We start from the raw sequence: 15,480 nt of genomic DNA, 5'->3' as shown, positions 1-15,480 counted from the left end.
TCATTATTATTGCCATCAAATCAACGACAATTAAAACATGTGATTTTGTATCAACAGTAAACGTGATTTAGATAAACTATAATTAGAATTGATTGTTGATCATCAATTAACAAAAATAATTCGGTTGTTTGATTTAGGAAGCAAAAGTTAATTGTTTGGAGTGTTTAAAGACAGTAGTCTGAGAGTAAAGAAATTGCAATCAATTGATTAGTAATAATTAAATTGTTTGGATGAACAATTTGATTCTTAAATTGAGTTAAATTTGAGTTTAAAAAGTGAACAATTAAAAATTGACAAAAAAGAAAATTTTTTCCAAGTAAATGCTTGATTGAGAAAAAAAATTGTCCATTTAAAGGGGAAAAAAATTACAACAAAGGAGAAACATAATTTACAATTGAAGCACAATTTAACCACGTGTTGAGTTAAATTCGGAGGATTAAAAACAATTTAAACTCAATCGTGATTAATACTTGATAATAATTCACTACGATAACAAGACTAGTGTATGAGAGGAATATAATAAAATAGAAACACTAAAGACTCGGCGGAGAAATTGACACAGGGCGAAAAATGGAAACTGTAGAGTGGAAATTACGATGATTTAACATGAGCAGTGGAATTAATTGTTTTTTTGGAAAACTGATTAAGATTAATTTGCTTTTTCTCCTCGATTTTGTTTTCTAAATTGTGTCGCCTTTTTCTTCTTGATTTATCGTCATCATTTTTGTATTATTTCGGGTAATAGAGGTTCGGGAAGATTAACTTGTTCAGAATCAGCGTCAAATTGACCGGACATGATTGGATTGTTGAATAAATCGTTATTAGATGTTGCATCGATCGTTGTTGTTGTTGTTGTTGTTGATTGAGATGATGATGATTGTTGTTGTTGTGTAAATATTGTCGTTGAAGATGAAGATGGTGGTGAAGGTGGATTAGGATTTGGATAATCTTCTTCAATTTGAACCAGGATTCCCTCTTTTTCGGGTTGAGTTAAATCATCGTAAAGAGGTGATAAGGTTACTCGGGATCCGAAAACTTTTCTTCGTAATTCTTGGCTAACGGTCACTTGGGGCACCTTGGAAACGGCATCAATTTTGGACATCATCGAGTCTCGAAAAGATTTCATCTTCTCTTTCAATTCGATAACTTCGCTATCAAAATGTGAATGTTTCTCGTACAAGGATTTAAGGAGAACAGCATTCGAATACATTATCCGTAAAGGTTCACTGAGATAAGCTGATTGTTGAATATAACCTGGTGGAAGTGCTTCACCATTAACGTAAGAATTAAAATCATCTTCGGATAAGTTTAGTGATTCACCTTTGAGTTTCTCGATAAATGCAACGGCACAGCAAAGGTTCGTGAAATAGTAGCCCGCTTCACCGGACATGAGACGCCTTGGATTGGAAAATCGGTTGATCAGTTTAATATTGGAATGAAGTAACGGTGGGTTAGCTTTAATCACTACGAAAACAAGAGCGGGTAAAAATTGATCCGCTGAAACGGGACCATTACGAGCGACCTGAAGCAGATCAAAAATGGCTTTTGAACAGTTAACAATACATTCAAGCTTTTCAAGAGGAATTTGCTTTGAGCCCATTTCTATTATATCGGAAATTGCTTTATCCAGGATATCGCTAATCTCGGGATTCCTCAGGTCAAGATCTAATTCAAGATGTTCCGTCATAATCCAGTTTAAACTTTTAATTCGTTTCTGCATAATAAGATCTTTCTCTTCATCTTCCGTCAAGATTTGGGTAAAAATTGAATTATGAATTGAGCTAAGTAATCGCGTTTCCGTATAATCAACCAACTGATCAATAGATTCTTGGACAACCTCTTCGTAGATTGGATTGGACGAGAATCGTTCAGCCATTGAAGTATAAAATTCATAAACGATTTCACTCATTTCTTCAATGGTGGACAAAGTGTTCAATTTATCGACAACTTTGGCAACTTGTTTGTGAATATCTTCCAATGGTCCATCAGTTGAGCTACTGTTCAATGTAAGAGTGTTAAGAACACTTGACCCAACTGAACTAGAGGTCAGTCGATTGAGAACATCATCACCAGCTAATGACAGAGAATCAAGACTGAAAAAGTTTTGCTGTTTCAGGGCAGTTAATCGACTTGCGGCTGAGGCTGGAAGAGAACTGTTAATAGAACCAGTAGTTGGAGTTGTTTTCGAATTGGATCCTTCTCGAAGACCAGATGATCCTCTGGAAGATAATTTAAAAATAGAACGTAAAGTTTTAGATCGTTTTTCAACTTGTTGTTTCTTTTTCTCCTCAAATTTGGTGAAACTTGAAGGCGAAGTTGATGTTGGCGTATGTTGTTGACTCGACGATGAAGAATTTGTTGTTGTTGTTGTGCTTCCAGCGGCTAAGTGGCCCGATAAATTGTGAGAACCAGATGAACCAAGAATTGGTGAAAGACGAGACGAAGATGATAAACCCTGTAGATTATCATTGAGAGAAGCCAGTGAATCACTTTGGTGAGAATCCGATAGATTATTTTTACAGCAACAGCGTTTTTTGGTCGGTGAAAGAAAAGAAAAGGTAGACATTAGAACCATGATGAAATGGTGAAAGTTAAAACATCAGAATAGAGATTAAATCAGTGGAAATTTGAGAGAAAAATAGACAAAGAGAAACAAAATAGTCACAAAGAATAAGAGAAAATGGAAGAAAATAAAGTCAAGTGTCTATACAACTGAGTCACAAGAGAGAAATTAATTTTCACATCTTCATTTGATTATTTACTTGTGATCTTCACAATTTGTATTACCAACTGTTGAACACAAGATAATGATAATTATGATGATGAAGATAAACACAAAGAGAGAGAGAGAGAAAAATAGATGACTAATTAACACGAAGATGGAAAGAAAAACAAAGATCACAAGAGAATAGAAAATGAAAACAAACCTTTTACCAAATGAATTTTTCGATGATGGTGTTGATTGTTGTAATCTAATTAAAGAAGAACGATTTTTGTAGCACATTGAACAGAATCCATCCCATTCTGGATTACCATAAAATCCACAATTAGCTTTACATAGGAGATTTTTATCATCGAAAACAATTCCACTCTTTTTCATCATTTATCCTTTTCTCTTGTTTCCTGATGATTTTTACCTTAACCAAAATTGTGAAGAGAAAAGTGAATTAGGAAAACACTATTATTTTCACTCTGTTTTAATTTCCTTTTTTTCTTCGTCTCGATTGATTAATACGATTTATTGGTTGATGAGAACAATTAGTGAAACAGGTTAACTAAATTCTATTAATAAATAGGTGAAAACAATTCCAATTGGAAACATCGATCATGTTGATGTGAAGATTAAATGAAAAGAGCAGGAGTTTAGATTCTGTTTGTTTACTTTTTTCATCTTCTTCTTAGATTTGAACAGAAACCGCGATAATTTAATTCTAATTGTGGATCATTTTGTTTAGAATTTAACTGATTTTATTTTTATTTTGGAAAGAATATATTTTTTTTCGTTTGTTTACATAATTATTGAATCATTTTGCTAGAAGATTGAAAATTTCGATGGTTATATTGGTTCTGGTTAATTGTTTTTTTTTCATCTTCATGTTTTGTCTGTTTATTGGGAAATTTTTGTTATTCCCTTTGAGTGAAATATGATGATGATTATTACTTTGTTTTCCAGATGTAATTAGATTTAGTCAATTGTAATATACACCAAGGGTTTGGTCTATGTTATTACTTGAATATATTGTTGTTGTTGGAGGAGGAAGAGGATTGATTGATTTACCAATGGGATTTTGTCAATGGGTGTAATTGTGTTTTGTTTAGAAAATAAAATTATCACCATTGAAAGATTGATTTAAATTGAACACTTGATATATAGGAATTGTGAAAAATGAAAGCAAAATTAATGGAAAACAGGGTTACAATTTAGAAAGTTTCCAAATCATGGGCGGCTGACAATTTGTCTTTATGGTCAACATAGGAAGGAGTTTCACTACGAAGTGGTAAATGAGCCCGAACATGGATATGTTCATCATCGCTGACTTTGACCTAACGAAAGAGAAAGAAAAGAATAGAAAAAGAACCAACAATGAAAACAAAGAATAAAAGTCAATTAGTCGATAATAAAAATCTTACTTTGATCAAATAATTAGTTCCACAGACAATTTGACTTCGGAATTGAAGAGCAGTTAGTTGGTCAAACTGTCGTCCGGTTTTTTCTTGAAGTTCATTTTTTAACTGAGAAACTATTCCATGAATAGTATCATTAGCTTCTTTGACATCACTCCAACCACCACAGAGAACCATTTTCGAAGAAAATTAATGAAGAAAAAAAAATCAAACAATCAAAGAAACTCAAATTAAACAATTAGACTTCAACTCTCAATGGAAAACAAAACAATTAAATAGAAATGAAAAAAAATTAATTTTCCAAAAATTCCAAAACTAACGCCATCTATCAATCTATTTAGTAACTAATTTTTATTTCTCAAAATTCAAACACAACAATTAAAGAGTTAATTGTAATTAACTGATCGCCAATTAACGAAAATAGATAAACAATCAGTTAAAACTGATTAAAGTCGAGAAAATGACGAGGAAGATTATTCAATAAGTATTGGAACATTTTCTCAATTAGAAATGAAAGAAATTGTTCCATTTGTATTGATTGAGTTTCCTTTTGATTTTCAAGACAAATGAAAACAAAGAGATAAAATTAACTTCCAATCGAATAGAAAATCAACTTAATTACAGATGTAAATTAATTTTCCATCTAAAATCAATTAATTTCCTTCGAAATAGAATTAATTTAATTTCCATCAAATGTGTTGATCGGTTTTCGGTTTATTGAGCATCTTTAATGTCTGACGTGTCGATATCAAAGCTCATTCACTTTTCTTTGGTCTCTCGTTGGCAACAGTTTTGTTTTTCTATCATTTAGATTGTTATCATTTAATCAACCACATTGATTTTAATTAAATTATTTTCAATTCTACTTGTTGTGTCAACGTTCAATTAACTAAATTCACTTGGTGTCATTAATTAAATTTGTTTGGTGATAAAACAATCAAACATTTGGTGTGTGTTGGTCACCATTCATTTTGTATAGTAAACAAAACTGGTCTCCTTTTCCTATTCAAAGCAATTGAATTTGTGTTTGGTTTTTTTTGCTAGAAAACAAAATGTTCACAATTAAATTGATTACAATTATATTTCTATTCTATTTAACTACAAGTGTTTCCTGTGCACGTAAAAAATCAGAGGTAAGTTGATGTTAATCTATTGGAATAATAAATCAATTAGATTTTCTATTTTCTCTTGTGGGTTTGTTTTGGTTTTTCTTTACAAAGAGAATAGAATATTTTTCTTTTCTTTTTTTCTGTTTTGATTAACTGATTAAATCTCTCTCTCTCTCTCTCTCTCTCTCTCTCTCTCTCTCTCTCTCTCTCATTTAGAGTTCACTTTCACTTGGTGAACGTGTTGAACAATTAACAGAATTGTCCCTTCGTAAACCAGTGATACGTTTAAATGGAGATAAATTTAGACAATATGTTGGAGCGAAAAGTTTACCTCGTAATTACTCCTTTGTGATTATGTTAACTGCGTTGTCCCCACACCGACAATGTACCGTTTGCCGATTAGCCATGGAAGAATATACCATTGTTGCCAATTCTTGGAGATATTCCCCATCATTTTCCAGTAAATTATTCTTTGGAATGGTTGATTTTGATGAAGGATCAGATGTTTTCCAACAATTGGGTATTGGATCAGCACCGGTTTTCCTTTACTTCTCTGAAAAGGGTAAACTTAAGTCACCCGAGGTTATGGAAATTGAAAGGAAAGGCTATGCTGCAGAGACAATTGGTAAATGGGTGTCCGAATTGTCACAAGTATCAATTAGAGTAATTAGACCGCCAAATTATTCCACAACATTGGCAATTATGGCTCTCATGATGGTTTTTGCCTCATTATTATACATAAAACGGAACAATCTTGACTTTTTGTATAACCGAAACTCTTGGGCAATGATATCTTTGGTTAGTATTCTTGTTGTGATTCTTTTAATTTTACACTTCGATTTTCTAATCATGTTGTTTATATCATATTCCTTTCAGTTTATTGTATTCGTTATGACTTCAGGGCAAATGTGGAATCACATTAGAGGACCACCTTTGATGACCCGAAATCGTCAAGGAACCGGAATGACTTATATTCACAATAGTTCTAGTGCTCAGTTTGTCATTGAAACTTATATTATCATTTTACTTAGTAAGTTTAATTGCATCTCGATAAATTATTACTGTCAACATTTGATTATCTAATTAATTATTGTCTGTCTTGCTAATAGATGTTTCAATTTGTGCTGGAATGATTTTACTTACTGAAGCCATGAAGGGTAAAACTGACCAAAGAAAAAGAAAGAGTAAGTCTCAATCAATTTGATCTCTGTATTTGTATCAAAATGAAATTCAATTGATTAATATTAATTTTCTCCACTCTATCTCTCAATAGTTACTGCAATAATCGGCTTAGGATCAACTCTAATTTTTTTCAGTCTTTTACTTTCCATTTTCCGAAGCAAAGCTCACGGTTATCCATATAGTTTCTTATTCAAATAACTTTTCTTCTGGAATAATTGAAAATTAGAAACACAACTTCCGGTCATCTTAAAAAATTGGTATAAATTTAAGCTAAACTATATAATATAAAATCTGTGGTTCTTTTTTCCCAATAATTTTGCTGATAAAACCATTGGATATTATATGACATCTTGGATGTTTTCATTATGAGAATAAAAAAATTACTCAATTTTTTCACACAATTAAAAGACTTTCACTCATTTCAAATCAACATTTAAACTTCAGTTAAATTGGGGAATAAATAGTGATCTTTATAATTGTTATTCCATAATCAAGATAACATTTGGTCTACATTTTGGTAGACAAATACTGTGGACACCATAGAGAGAGAGAGAGAGAGAGAGAGAGATTTTCGTTTTCTTTTCTGTAATCCAAAACATGATACTAATCCAAAAGAGTTGAACTCACTAAATTAGTGTAAAACCAACTCTATCTCTAGGAATTAATCTTAATTCAGATCCATGTTTAAGGAAAACATCACCAGCCGTTTGTGAAGGATTAATACCAACACCATCGTCGGTGATAATTGCTGAGGTTGCTGGAGGAACTCTGAACTCTTCAGCAGCATATTTAAGTACCGCCGTGAATGGAGTGACATCGGGTACCTTTAATCTAATTAGAAGAAGAGAAATCAAAATCAAATCGTAATCAATTAACTCAGAGTGACACACATTCATCAATCTTAAATTAACTTACATTTTAAATGGTAACTTGGGATCAGATGTTAACGTTATTTTAAAAGTAACCTTAGTTCCTGAAGCCCTTTAAAAGGAGAGAGGAAATAATAATTAACAATCAAGGAACATCTTAAGATAATCAATTAACTTACATGGTGTTTTCTTCTTGGAACAATCAACAAACAAGAGATACAATTAAGTCAAAAATAGTCACCAGAATGAGAAATAAACAAAAAGCTGAGATTTTGTTGTCTACCAACGCCACGAATACATAGTAACCATTAACTCTAAGGGCGGAGCAGAGAAAAGGCAATTTTATATTCTTAACTTTAGTTAATTATTTTCTAAATTTCTTTGATTAGTTAAATGAACTAAATAACCATAGAAATTGATTGAAAATCAATCAGGTAACAATAAAATCAAACGAAAACGAAACCATTGAAGAAACAATAACAAACCGTTGCTACTTGATGATCGCGGTGAATTTGAATTCTAATCTGTAATCAATTGTAACGATTTAGAAAATCAAGTGACAACAATTAACCGGTGAAGTAAAACATAAACAAATGGCGAAGGGAAAAAGAAACAATTAGTTAATTGTTGTGAGAGAAAAAAGTTCTCTTTCAAAATCCAAATGGAATCGAATCCATTTAATCAGCTGTTTAATTTGTTCGTTAGAAAGAAAATTGTATTTACCTTTTGTTTTCTCTCGTGAGTTAATTGTCGTTTGAAATTCGATTGAAACACCTTGATTGTAATTAAATGTTCCAATTGTGAACCTGATTAATTTTGATTGTCAGAAATCAAGAAAATCAAGTAGATCCAGTGGAGAAAAAGGGAAAACCTTCAAAAAATGAAAAAGAAAACAAGTTAACCTTGATTTCTTTTCAGACACAACCAGAATCCTCATGTTTCCATGATTATTTTCAATCTCTGTTAATTGTTACTCGTTATTGTCACTATTTTGTTAAGTGTTTACATTCATTTACTTTGTTAACTTTTCTGTAACATGAAACAGATAGAAGGTGAAGATTATGGAGAAATTAACAACAACAATCAGTCGATTGATGTTCTAGTGAAAACCAGATATAAACAATTAGTGGAAAAGGGTTCGTATGAAATTGGTGTTGATCCAAATATTAATCCCGATTTACCACCAACCTGGTTTGATAAACAACGATTTATAAGATCACAGAAAACTGCGGAAAAATATTCATTAAGGTTAGTTAATTAACGTTTTCTATTAATAATAACTCCTGTCGAACAGCAATTAACTCAAATCCCATTGTTTTTATATCTTTCACTTTATTTGTTTCCTAAAGGATTTTTCAATTAAATCCTTTCACTTGATTAGATTGACTGAAATTATCTCAAAATTATCTCACGTAAATGATGAACAAAATCAGTAAAAAACGATTACAATTAGAGGTCGAAGGTTAAATCATGACCTTAATCATATCAGTGAATCTTAGGGCTTATGTTTAATTATCAGATCTTTCACTTGACCAGTTAATTGTGTTGTTCAATTTGCTTATCACTCTAAATTGATTACTATTTAAATTCGTTTACCCTTTAATCATAATCAAATATCTTACTAATTATTAGTAAATATCAATACTCAACTAATTGTTCACCTTTCAAACTGCTATTGATTAGCCTTGTGTAATTAATTTGTTGTTCCTCTTCAATTTAAATGTTGATTTCACATTTCGATTTGATTGATCATAATTAAACAAGTCTAACTAATTAGAACCTTTGGTTAAATATTGATAATGATTTACTCTCTGTCTCTGTCTCTCTCTCTCTACTCTAATTACAATCATTTTCTCAATTAACTACAATTTGTTTGTTTTCTCTTGATTATTTCAGTCTTAAATTTGCTTCCTTTTGTGGTTTATTACTTGGAATTCAGATTCCAACATTTCTGGAGCCTCTTCTGGTCACTGGTCATCATGAAAATGTTGCTAAATTATTTAAACGTTACCTGGAAACGTCGATCAAAGTATCTTCATGGTAATTCAATTGAATCAAATTCTGTCCCGTGGTTGATTAAATTGTAAATTTTCCTCAATTAACAGGTATACAAGTGATCCTTTTGATGAATCAAGTGCCTCTTATAAATCATTACGAGTTGTCCGTTCGATGCATAAATCAATCTATAAACTAATGAACAATTTAACTGATCGACAATCAGGTCGAGATCGTCTTTGGGTATCACAATTTCAAATGGCGCTTACTCAGGCCGGATTTTTCGGCCTTCTCATTTTATACAGTAAAGATTGTGGAGCCCACGGGATAACTGATGATGAACTCGAAGATATTATTTATCTGTGGCGGGTTTTAGGTTATCTTAATGGAATCCAAGACAAGTACAATCTCTGCTCAGGAGGATTAAAGGAAACTCAAGCTTATCTACTTCATATAAACAAACAATTCATTGAACCTCAAATTAATCCGATTCCAGCTCATCCATATCCGATTGGCCATCAAGTTGCCCAGGGAATCTCAGATGCCTTCCGTCCAATGCAGCCCAATATTAGATATCATGTCTATCTAACCTATTGGTACAATATTATCGGTATTCCCTTACCTCCCACTTTTGACCTTACCTGGTTCCATCAAATCCTCTTGGTTCTGATGAAGTTTACCTTTCAAAAGCTTTTGGGTTTCAGGTTAATCTACAATTTTCTTAATTGGAGGACAAAACAACGACTAATTTGGGCAGAAAAAAATTGTTCACAAATTGAGAAACGATTAGCTGACCAGTATAACGATAAATTATTCAAACCATCATCTTGTCCATTCAGTGTCACCTTAGATTCACTGACTCATCATGTGGTTACCCCTCATGAGATTGATAATCAACAATTAGATGATAATCATAATGATCCATTGCTCAAATCAAAGTAGTTTAGCTTTGATCAATTAATCTCTAATAATTCACTAATAATTATTGCAAATATAATGTATTAATTGATATTTAACTAATTATTTGCTCAAAGATAAATTCATATTAATCAATTGATTTACCAACTAAGACAGAAAATAATTAAATCTAATCTGTTAATTTAGTGTCTTCATCTTACAGGTAGCAAGTTTAATTAGTACAAAATAAGTAATTAATTACTAATCAAAAGCAAATTAAAAGATTCATTTTAATTGTAACCATTTTGTTAAATTGGGCAGCTCAATTGTTATTATAAAAAAATTTTTAGCATTCGTAGACGGTACATAAATGGCTTAAAAGAGATTCCAAAAGATCGATTAACGAGATTGCCGCGGCCGATGCTCCCATATATAGAGCTACTTGGTCCAAGAACTTTCGTAGCGGGCTCATGGATATGACCTTTCTCTGAACTGATTTTTCAGGAACTTCCATTGATTTAGATTCGATCACTTCACCTTCTTTCACAACTTTTCCTGTTGAAAAAACAATTGAAAATTTAGAGACAGAAAAATCAATTGTAATATTTCAAGGTCATAAAGGTTACTTATGAAAGAACGAGAGAAAATTTAGAGACAGAAAAATCAATAATAGATGGAAATTGAGTAGAAATGATTGATGTTTATGACGAAACTTTATGTATAGTAACATTGTTTACCAACTTGTGAATTAAGATTTTTTGTTCCGTTAGCTCGCATTAATTCATTAAATCTATTTCGTAAAATGGATAGAAGGTCATTTTTGAAGGATTTGATAGAATGTTAGATGGATTTAACTTTGAAACAGAAAAAAAATGTTACCTAACCTAATCTAACCTAACCAATCGCTACTCTTTATAAATTGGAAAAGCTTTTGAAGATGGATGCAATTCGGATGCAAATTATGATACAATATTGGCAAGAATGCAAAAGGATCTGGACAATTGAATGAAACCAATTAATGTCATTCAAATACAGGGCAATTCAGCTACTTTGCTGGCTTTCTGTTCACGATTAATCAAATTGACTACTAATACTTGACTTAAAAAATTTCTAGTTTTCAAAAAGTTCTTCAAATGACCTTCAAATGCGTTCTATCATGAATAACCTTTATGACCTTGACCTTGAAATGTGACAATTGAGTATCGGTCAAACTTCCATAGACGAAATATGGACTCTATCGGTCAATTAGTTTTTGATTAATTGTGAAAAGAAAACCAACAAAGTAGCTGAATTGCCCTGTAGATGATGATTACAGGGGTTTTAGATTATCATAATGGAATCCTGGAATCTTAATGGAATTATTTCAACAGTTGATTCTTAATAATCTAATGAGGTTTAGCTAAATAACATTTATGTTAATTGTTTCATTGAACTCTTGTATCCTAATTTTCAATGGATGATTACATTATCCTTGTTGTGGGTTAATTATCAGTAGAAAACAACAATCAAGGTAAGAAATGATCAATTGTAAGCAAAACAAAACTATTACAGCTGGAAGGTGATGACTTTTGAAACGATTAACAATTTAAAGTTTCTCCTATTCCATTTTAATGATCTGAAATGATTAGCTTTGACCATCATCATGATAATAATGATCATCTTAATAATTGTTGGTCGACTGACCAAAATAATTGTAAATTTTAGTTTGATTAAGTGAAATAATTAAACTTAATCTTATTTTATACAAAAAAAAGTGAACCAATTGTATGGACAGTTTAATTTCCTTTCGTTTTTTACAATTAAATTAAATTAAGATGAAACATTTAATCGAGTATCGTTATCATTAATATCTCGTTGAATGTCCGATGGAATCAAAGGTTTTGACGAAATCCAATCAAGGCTAATTTTATACGGACAACCAGGTGAGTACTTGGAGTCAGGATATTTTTTAGCTAAAGAAGCCTCAATGTTGGTCTTAAATTGTTCAGCTCGATGGACACGACGTTTTAGCGCTCGATTGAACATATTGTACATAAATCGAAATCGAAATAGAAAAGTGAATGAAAACTTGGAAAATGCGAGTAACAATCGATGGCCAATGGTCAATTTATAAGGGAAGGGTATGTTAAGAATCTCATACCAATAGCAGAGGATTGTCTGCCAACGAATAGCAGGTCTAATGGGTCGAAGGGAATTGGCAATACCTTTGGCCACTTCCAGGCCAATTGGGTAGGGATGTTCAGGCTTAGGTACTATTTGTGGAATCACGAACGAGGTAAAGATATATTTAAGATAGAAACGAGTCTCGTCCAGATCACCTGAGCAAAGATTATACTTGTCTTGGATTCCATTAAGATAACCTAATACCCGCCACAGGTAAATGATATCCTCAAGTTCACTATCACTTATCCGTGTGCGAAACATTTACTTGGAACCAGGACAAGGAGGCCGAAAAACCCGGCCTGTGTCATCGCCATTTGACATTGGGAGACCCAAAGTTTATCTTTGCCATCGATTCGACCTGTTCGATCGTTCATCATTTTGGTAACATGATTGTGCATTCGTCTTACATGTCGCAGCGATTGGTACGATTTACTTCCCACTTCGAATGGATCAGTATTGTACCTTTAGAGAACAAGGAGAAATAAAAAGAAAACAAATTCTAAAAATAACGAAAATCGATTCAATCATAATACTCTTACCAAGTATGAACTTTAAGGACAGTGTCCAAATATCGACGAAATAACTTTGGTATTGTTTCGTGAGTTCCAGTCAATAGTAAAGGTTCAAGGAAAAGTGGAATCTGAATGCCGATCAAAAGTCCAGAAAATGAAGCGTAACTCAAACTGTTGCGAAGATGAAAAAATAATAACAAAGATGGAAATTAAATTAACTAATTATACACTTTTATCATTCTAAAAGATCAATTGATTTAAACATAATCATTGATAAAAGTATATTTATAAATTATTCAATAGCAACAGGTCAAGGTAATGATTTGGGTCAAGGATAAGGTCCAGTATTTGATTTGGTTCATTTTGATTAGTTGATTGTTATTAATGAGATTAATTGAAGACCGGTTGGTTTGTAAGAGGAAAACATTTTCAATGTTTTATTACGTGAGAAAAAGTGAAAGTTAAGGTTAATTGTGATTACAATTATTAACTAAATTAACCTAACAAGTGAATTTATCGAAAAACTTTTTACCGGGAAGTTGAAAGGGAAAAATACAATTGTATAATCACCGAAACAATTAAGATCAATTGGTTAACTAGATTAACTAGGAAAAGGAAAGAAAAAGTAATTATCAACAATCCAACTAATTGTAACAATTAAGAGTTCGACAAATTGTCAAAATTGATTAGCAATCATGACAAGTAATCATTTGGATACAAAAGCTTAACTAACAATTACAATTTTAGTAATCGTTTCGTTGTGTGACTTTGATTTAGTTTTGATTGGATGATCTATATGAACAGATTAACGAGAAATTAGTTAATTGTTGGACTAATTGCTAATTTACCTGGGAAAATATTTGGCGGCAGTTGATTGTGATTGTTTGAATTTATCATTATCAAACCAAGATGGAGGTTCACTCGGGTCAATATCAGGAGAAACACCAACTTCATATGAACCCTCATCAACTAATTGTTGATATCTTTTAATCACTTTATCCTTAATTTCTGGTGATGGTTCATCATCTTTCATGGTGATCCAGTTAATAACAATTTAAATCACAGGGTAAACACAAAATCAAATCAATTGATGATCATAACCAGAGATACGAAAGCAAAACAAAATCACTTAATTTTCACCACAATTAACACAAGATTAAGATGATTGAAAAAAATTAATACAATTCTAATCCAAAGGTGAGATTATCATTAATCTAATATGATCAAGTTGACAATGAGAAATGAGATTGAAATGAAAAGTTTAACAATCAAATGACAATCAACAATTGTAATTGGGAAAGTTAATAAGGATGATTGAAGTTTAAATTGTTACTGATTAAAGGGAAATAAAAGTTTAAGTGAACAACCATTTCTCCATTAACTTGGGTCAGAATGGAACTTTTTCTTCTTAATTGTATTAAATTCTGATTATTTGATTAGTTTCCTTCTCGAACATGATTAACACTGAATTAAGAAAATAAAAAGAGAAAAACAAAAAACAAAATAAAGAATCAAATTAACAGGTAAATTTTCATTTTCTTTTACCTATTACCTGATCCACTCCTACTTGGTGATTAAAAGATTATCCCTCCCATCAATATATAGTTGAAAAAGCAATTAATTAATTGTTGATTGTTAATGGTAGAGATGGAGAAAGTTAATTGTTGCGTTAATATATTAAAATTGTTAACAATTTGTGTCACAATCGTCCAACCTTAACAGATTAACTATTCATCCGTATCACCCTCTTAATTGTTTCATGTCTGTTGTTAATTGTTACAGTTAATTAACTCTAATCAGTGTTAATTTCTTGAAACTATTACTTGATCTTCAATTAATTGATAATCATCATCTACCCTTGATTGTGGCTCGACCCTAATCATCAATGATCAATAATAATTCAAATGATTAAACAAGTTAACCTTCAGTTTAACTATTCACCAAAACTTTAACACAATTAACATTTTGATTGCAATGTAAATTCAATGATAAACACTAATTAGTAAAATTCATTATCCTCACAAATTGTGTGTCACAATTAATATCTAACCTTTAATTTAGTAAATAAATCGTTAATCAAGTGTCCAAATACATGTACTTACGTTCACTATTCTGACTTAATAGTTATTTCCGATGTGATGGAATCGATGATGATAATGTCCAAGTCAACGAAAATAATAGTAACATTTGTCCATCGATAATTTTTGACCATCAACCTAAGGACAATGATGATAATCATGTAATCATATTTACGGAAGTTGATCCAGTTACAACCGAAAAAGATCAATTCCAGAGAAGACTGTTAATCTCTAGAATCTTAGAAATATTCGATCTGAGGATATTTTAGTTTTGGTCTTCAATTTACCCTCTTTGGTTATCGATGTTTATGATTTGATAGAGAAGAGAAAGAAACGAGAATCAGGAAATAAAGAAAGATCGTTGTTAGTAATGAATCATCGTGACCTCGTATTCCGTCAACTTATTGAGACCGAATTGCGTTTAGAACCAAATGAAAAGCCATAACGATGTTCTATCGCAACTCGACGAAATGTTCATGTAACGATTGGTCTCGACAATGAGTTCTTCTTAAAAACTGTAAATTATTTGAAGAAAACTTATGAACATTGA

At 31.5% G+C, this 15,480-nt stretch overlaps 6 protein-coding genes across 6 annotated transcripts; 2 read left to right on the top strand and 4 right to left on the bottom strand.

Annotated features, from left to right (window-relative positions):
- Window positions 1-207: 207 nt before the first annotated feature.
- On the bottom strand, window positions 208-3,319 carry LOC128392973 (rab5 GDP/GTP exchange factor-like). The gene is made up of 2 exons (XM_053353068.1): window positions 2,928-3,319; window positions 208-2,489 (listed from the first exon to the last, which is right to left on the bottom strand). The coding sequence occupies exons 1-2, from the start codon at window positions 3,101-3,103 to the stop codon at window positions 719-721; spliced, it is 1,947 nt and encodes a 648-aa protein (XP_053209043.1). The 5' UTR covers window positions 3,104-3,319; the 3' UTR covers window positions 208-718.
- Window positions 3,320-3,445: 126 nt separating this feature from the next.
- Window positions 3,446-4,401, bottom strand: LOC128392984 (stefin-C-like). Its single transcript, XM_053353079.1, has 2 exons — window positions 4,132-4,401; window positions 3,446-4,044 (listed from the first exon to the last, which is right to left on the bottom strand). The coding sequence occupies exons 1-2, from the start codon at window positions 4,300-4,302 to the stop codon at window positions 3,922-3,924; spliced, it is 294 nt and encodes a 97-aa protein (XP_053209054.1). The 5' UTR covers window positions 4,303-4,401; the 3' UTR covers window positions 3,446-3,921.
- A 370-nt stretch (window positions 4,402-4,771) lies between these two features.
- On the top strand, window positions 4,772-6,823 carry LOC128392978 (tumor suppressor candidate 3-like). Its single transcript, XM_053353074.1, has 5 exons — window positions 4,772-5,258; window positions 5,451-6,032; window positions 6,111-6,264; window positions 6,344-6,418; window positions 6,508-6,823. Exons 1-5 carry the CDS (start codon window positions 5,178-5,180, stop codon window positions 6,612-6,614), a joined length of 999 nt encoding a protein of 332 aa, XP_053209049.1. The 5' UTR covers window positions 4,772-5,177; the 3' UTR covers window positions 6,615-6,823.
- A 37-nt stretch (window positions 6,824-6,860) lies between these two features.
- On the bottom strand, window positions 6,861-8,148 carry LOC128392985 (ubiquitin-fold modifier 1). Its single transcript, XM_053353081.1, has 4 exons — window positions 8,009-8,148; window positions 7,465-7,599; window positions 7,332-7,397; window positions 6,861-7,247 (listed from the first exon to the last, which is right to left on the bottom strand). Coding segments are annotated over exons 2-4 (273 nt in total). The 5' UTR covers window positions 7,467-7,599; window positions 8,009-8,148; the 3' UTR covers window positions 6,861-7,042.
- A 173-nt stretch (window positions 8,149-8,321) lies between these two features.
- On the top strand, window positions 8,322-10,337 carry LOC128392975 (uncharacterized). The gene is made up of 3 exons (XM_053353071.1): window positions 8,322-8,533; window positions 9,182-9,325; window positions 9,391-10,337. Exons 1-3 carry the CDS (start codon window positions 8,322-8,324, stop codon window positions 10,220-10,222), a joined length of 1,188 nt encoding a protein of 395 aa, XP_053209046.1. The 3' UTR covers window positions 10,223-10,337.
- Window positions 10,338-10,670: 333 nt separating this feature from the next.
- On the bottom strand, window positions 10,671-14,407 carry LOC128392977 (uncharacterized). Its single transcript, XM_053353073.1, is given in 4 exon segments — window positions 10,671-12,585; window positions 12,588-12,802; window positions 12,880-13,023; window positions 13,701-14,407. Coding segments are annotated over 4 exon segments (1,143 nt in total). The 5' UTR covers window positions 13,886-14,407; the 3' UTR covers window positions 10,671-11,986.
- Between the last annotated feature and the right edge of the window lie 1,073 nt (window positions 14,408-15,480).

The sequence above is a fragment of the Panonychus citri genome, unplaced genomic scaffold (genome assembly GCF_014898815.1).
Source record: "Panonychus citri isolate SS breed McGregor unplaced genomic scaffold, ASM1489881v1 Contig00138, whole genome shotgun sequence".
In the NCBI taxonomy this organism is placed as follows: domain Eukaryota; kingdom Metazoa; phylum Arthropoda; class Arachnida; order Trombidiformes; family Tetranychidae; genus Panonychus; species Panonychus citri.
The sequence above is the reverse complement of the archived record's forward strand: the minus strand, read 5'-3'. Positions and strand labels throughout refer to the sequence as shown.

Coding starts and splice junctions, on each gene's coding strand:
- LOC128392973 (XM_053353068.1), bottom strand. CDS start 3,103: ATGATGAAAAAGAGTGGAATTGTTTTCGATGATAAAAATCTCCTATGT. Junction 2,490..2,927: donor AAAAATTCATTTGGTAAAAG/GTTTGTTTTCAT, acceptor TTCTCACCAAAG/TGATTCACTGGCTTCTCTCA.
- LOC128392984 (XM_053353079.1), bottom strand. CDS start 4,302: ATGGTTCTCTGTGGTGGTTGGAGTGATGTCAAAGAAGCTAATGATACT. Junction 4,045..4,131: donor GAACTAATTATTTGATCAAA/GTAAGATTTTTA, acceptor CTCTTTCGTTAG/GTCAAAGTCAGCGATGATGA.
- LOC128392985 (XM_053353081.1), bottom strand. Junction 7,248..7,331: donor CCCAAGTTACCATTTAAAAT/GTAAGTTAATTT, acceptor TCTTCTAATTAG/ATTAAAGGTACCCGATGTCA.
- LOC128392978 (XM_053353074.1), top strand. CDS start 5,178: ATGTTCACAATTAAATTGATTACAATTATATTTCTATTCTATTTAACT. Junction 5,259..5,450: donor GTGCACGTAAAAAATCAGAG/GTAAGTTGATGT, acceptor TCTCTCATTTAG/AGTTCACTTTCACTTGGTGA. Junction 6,265..6,343: donor TTATATTATCATTTTACTTA/GTAAGTTTAATT, acceptor TCTTGCTAATAG/ATGTTTCAATTTGTGCTGGA.
- LOC128392975 (XM_053353071.1), top strand. CDS start 8,322: ATGAAACAGATAGAAGGTGAAGATTATGGAGAAATTAACAACAACAAT. Junction 8,534..9,181: donor GCGGAAAAATATTCATTAAG/GTTAGTTAATTA, acceptor TGATTATTTCAG/TCTTAAATTTGCTTCCTTTT. Junction 9,326..9,390: donor TCGATCAAAGTATCTTCATG/GTAATTCAATTG, acceptor CTCAATTAACAG/GTATACAAGTGATCCTTTTG.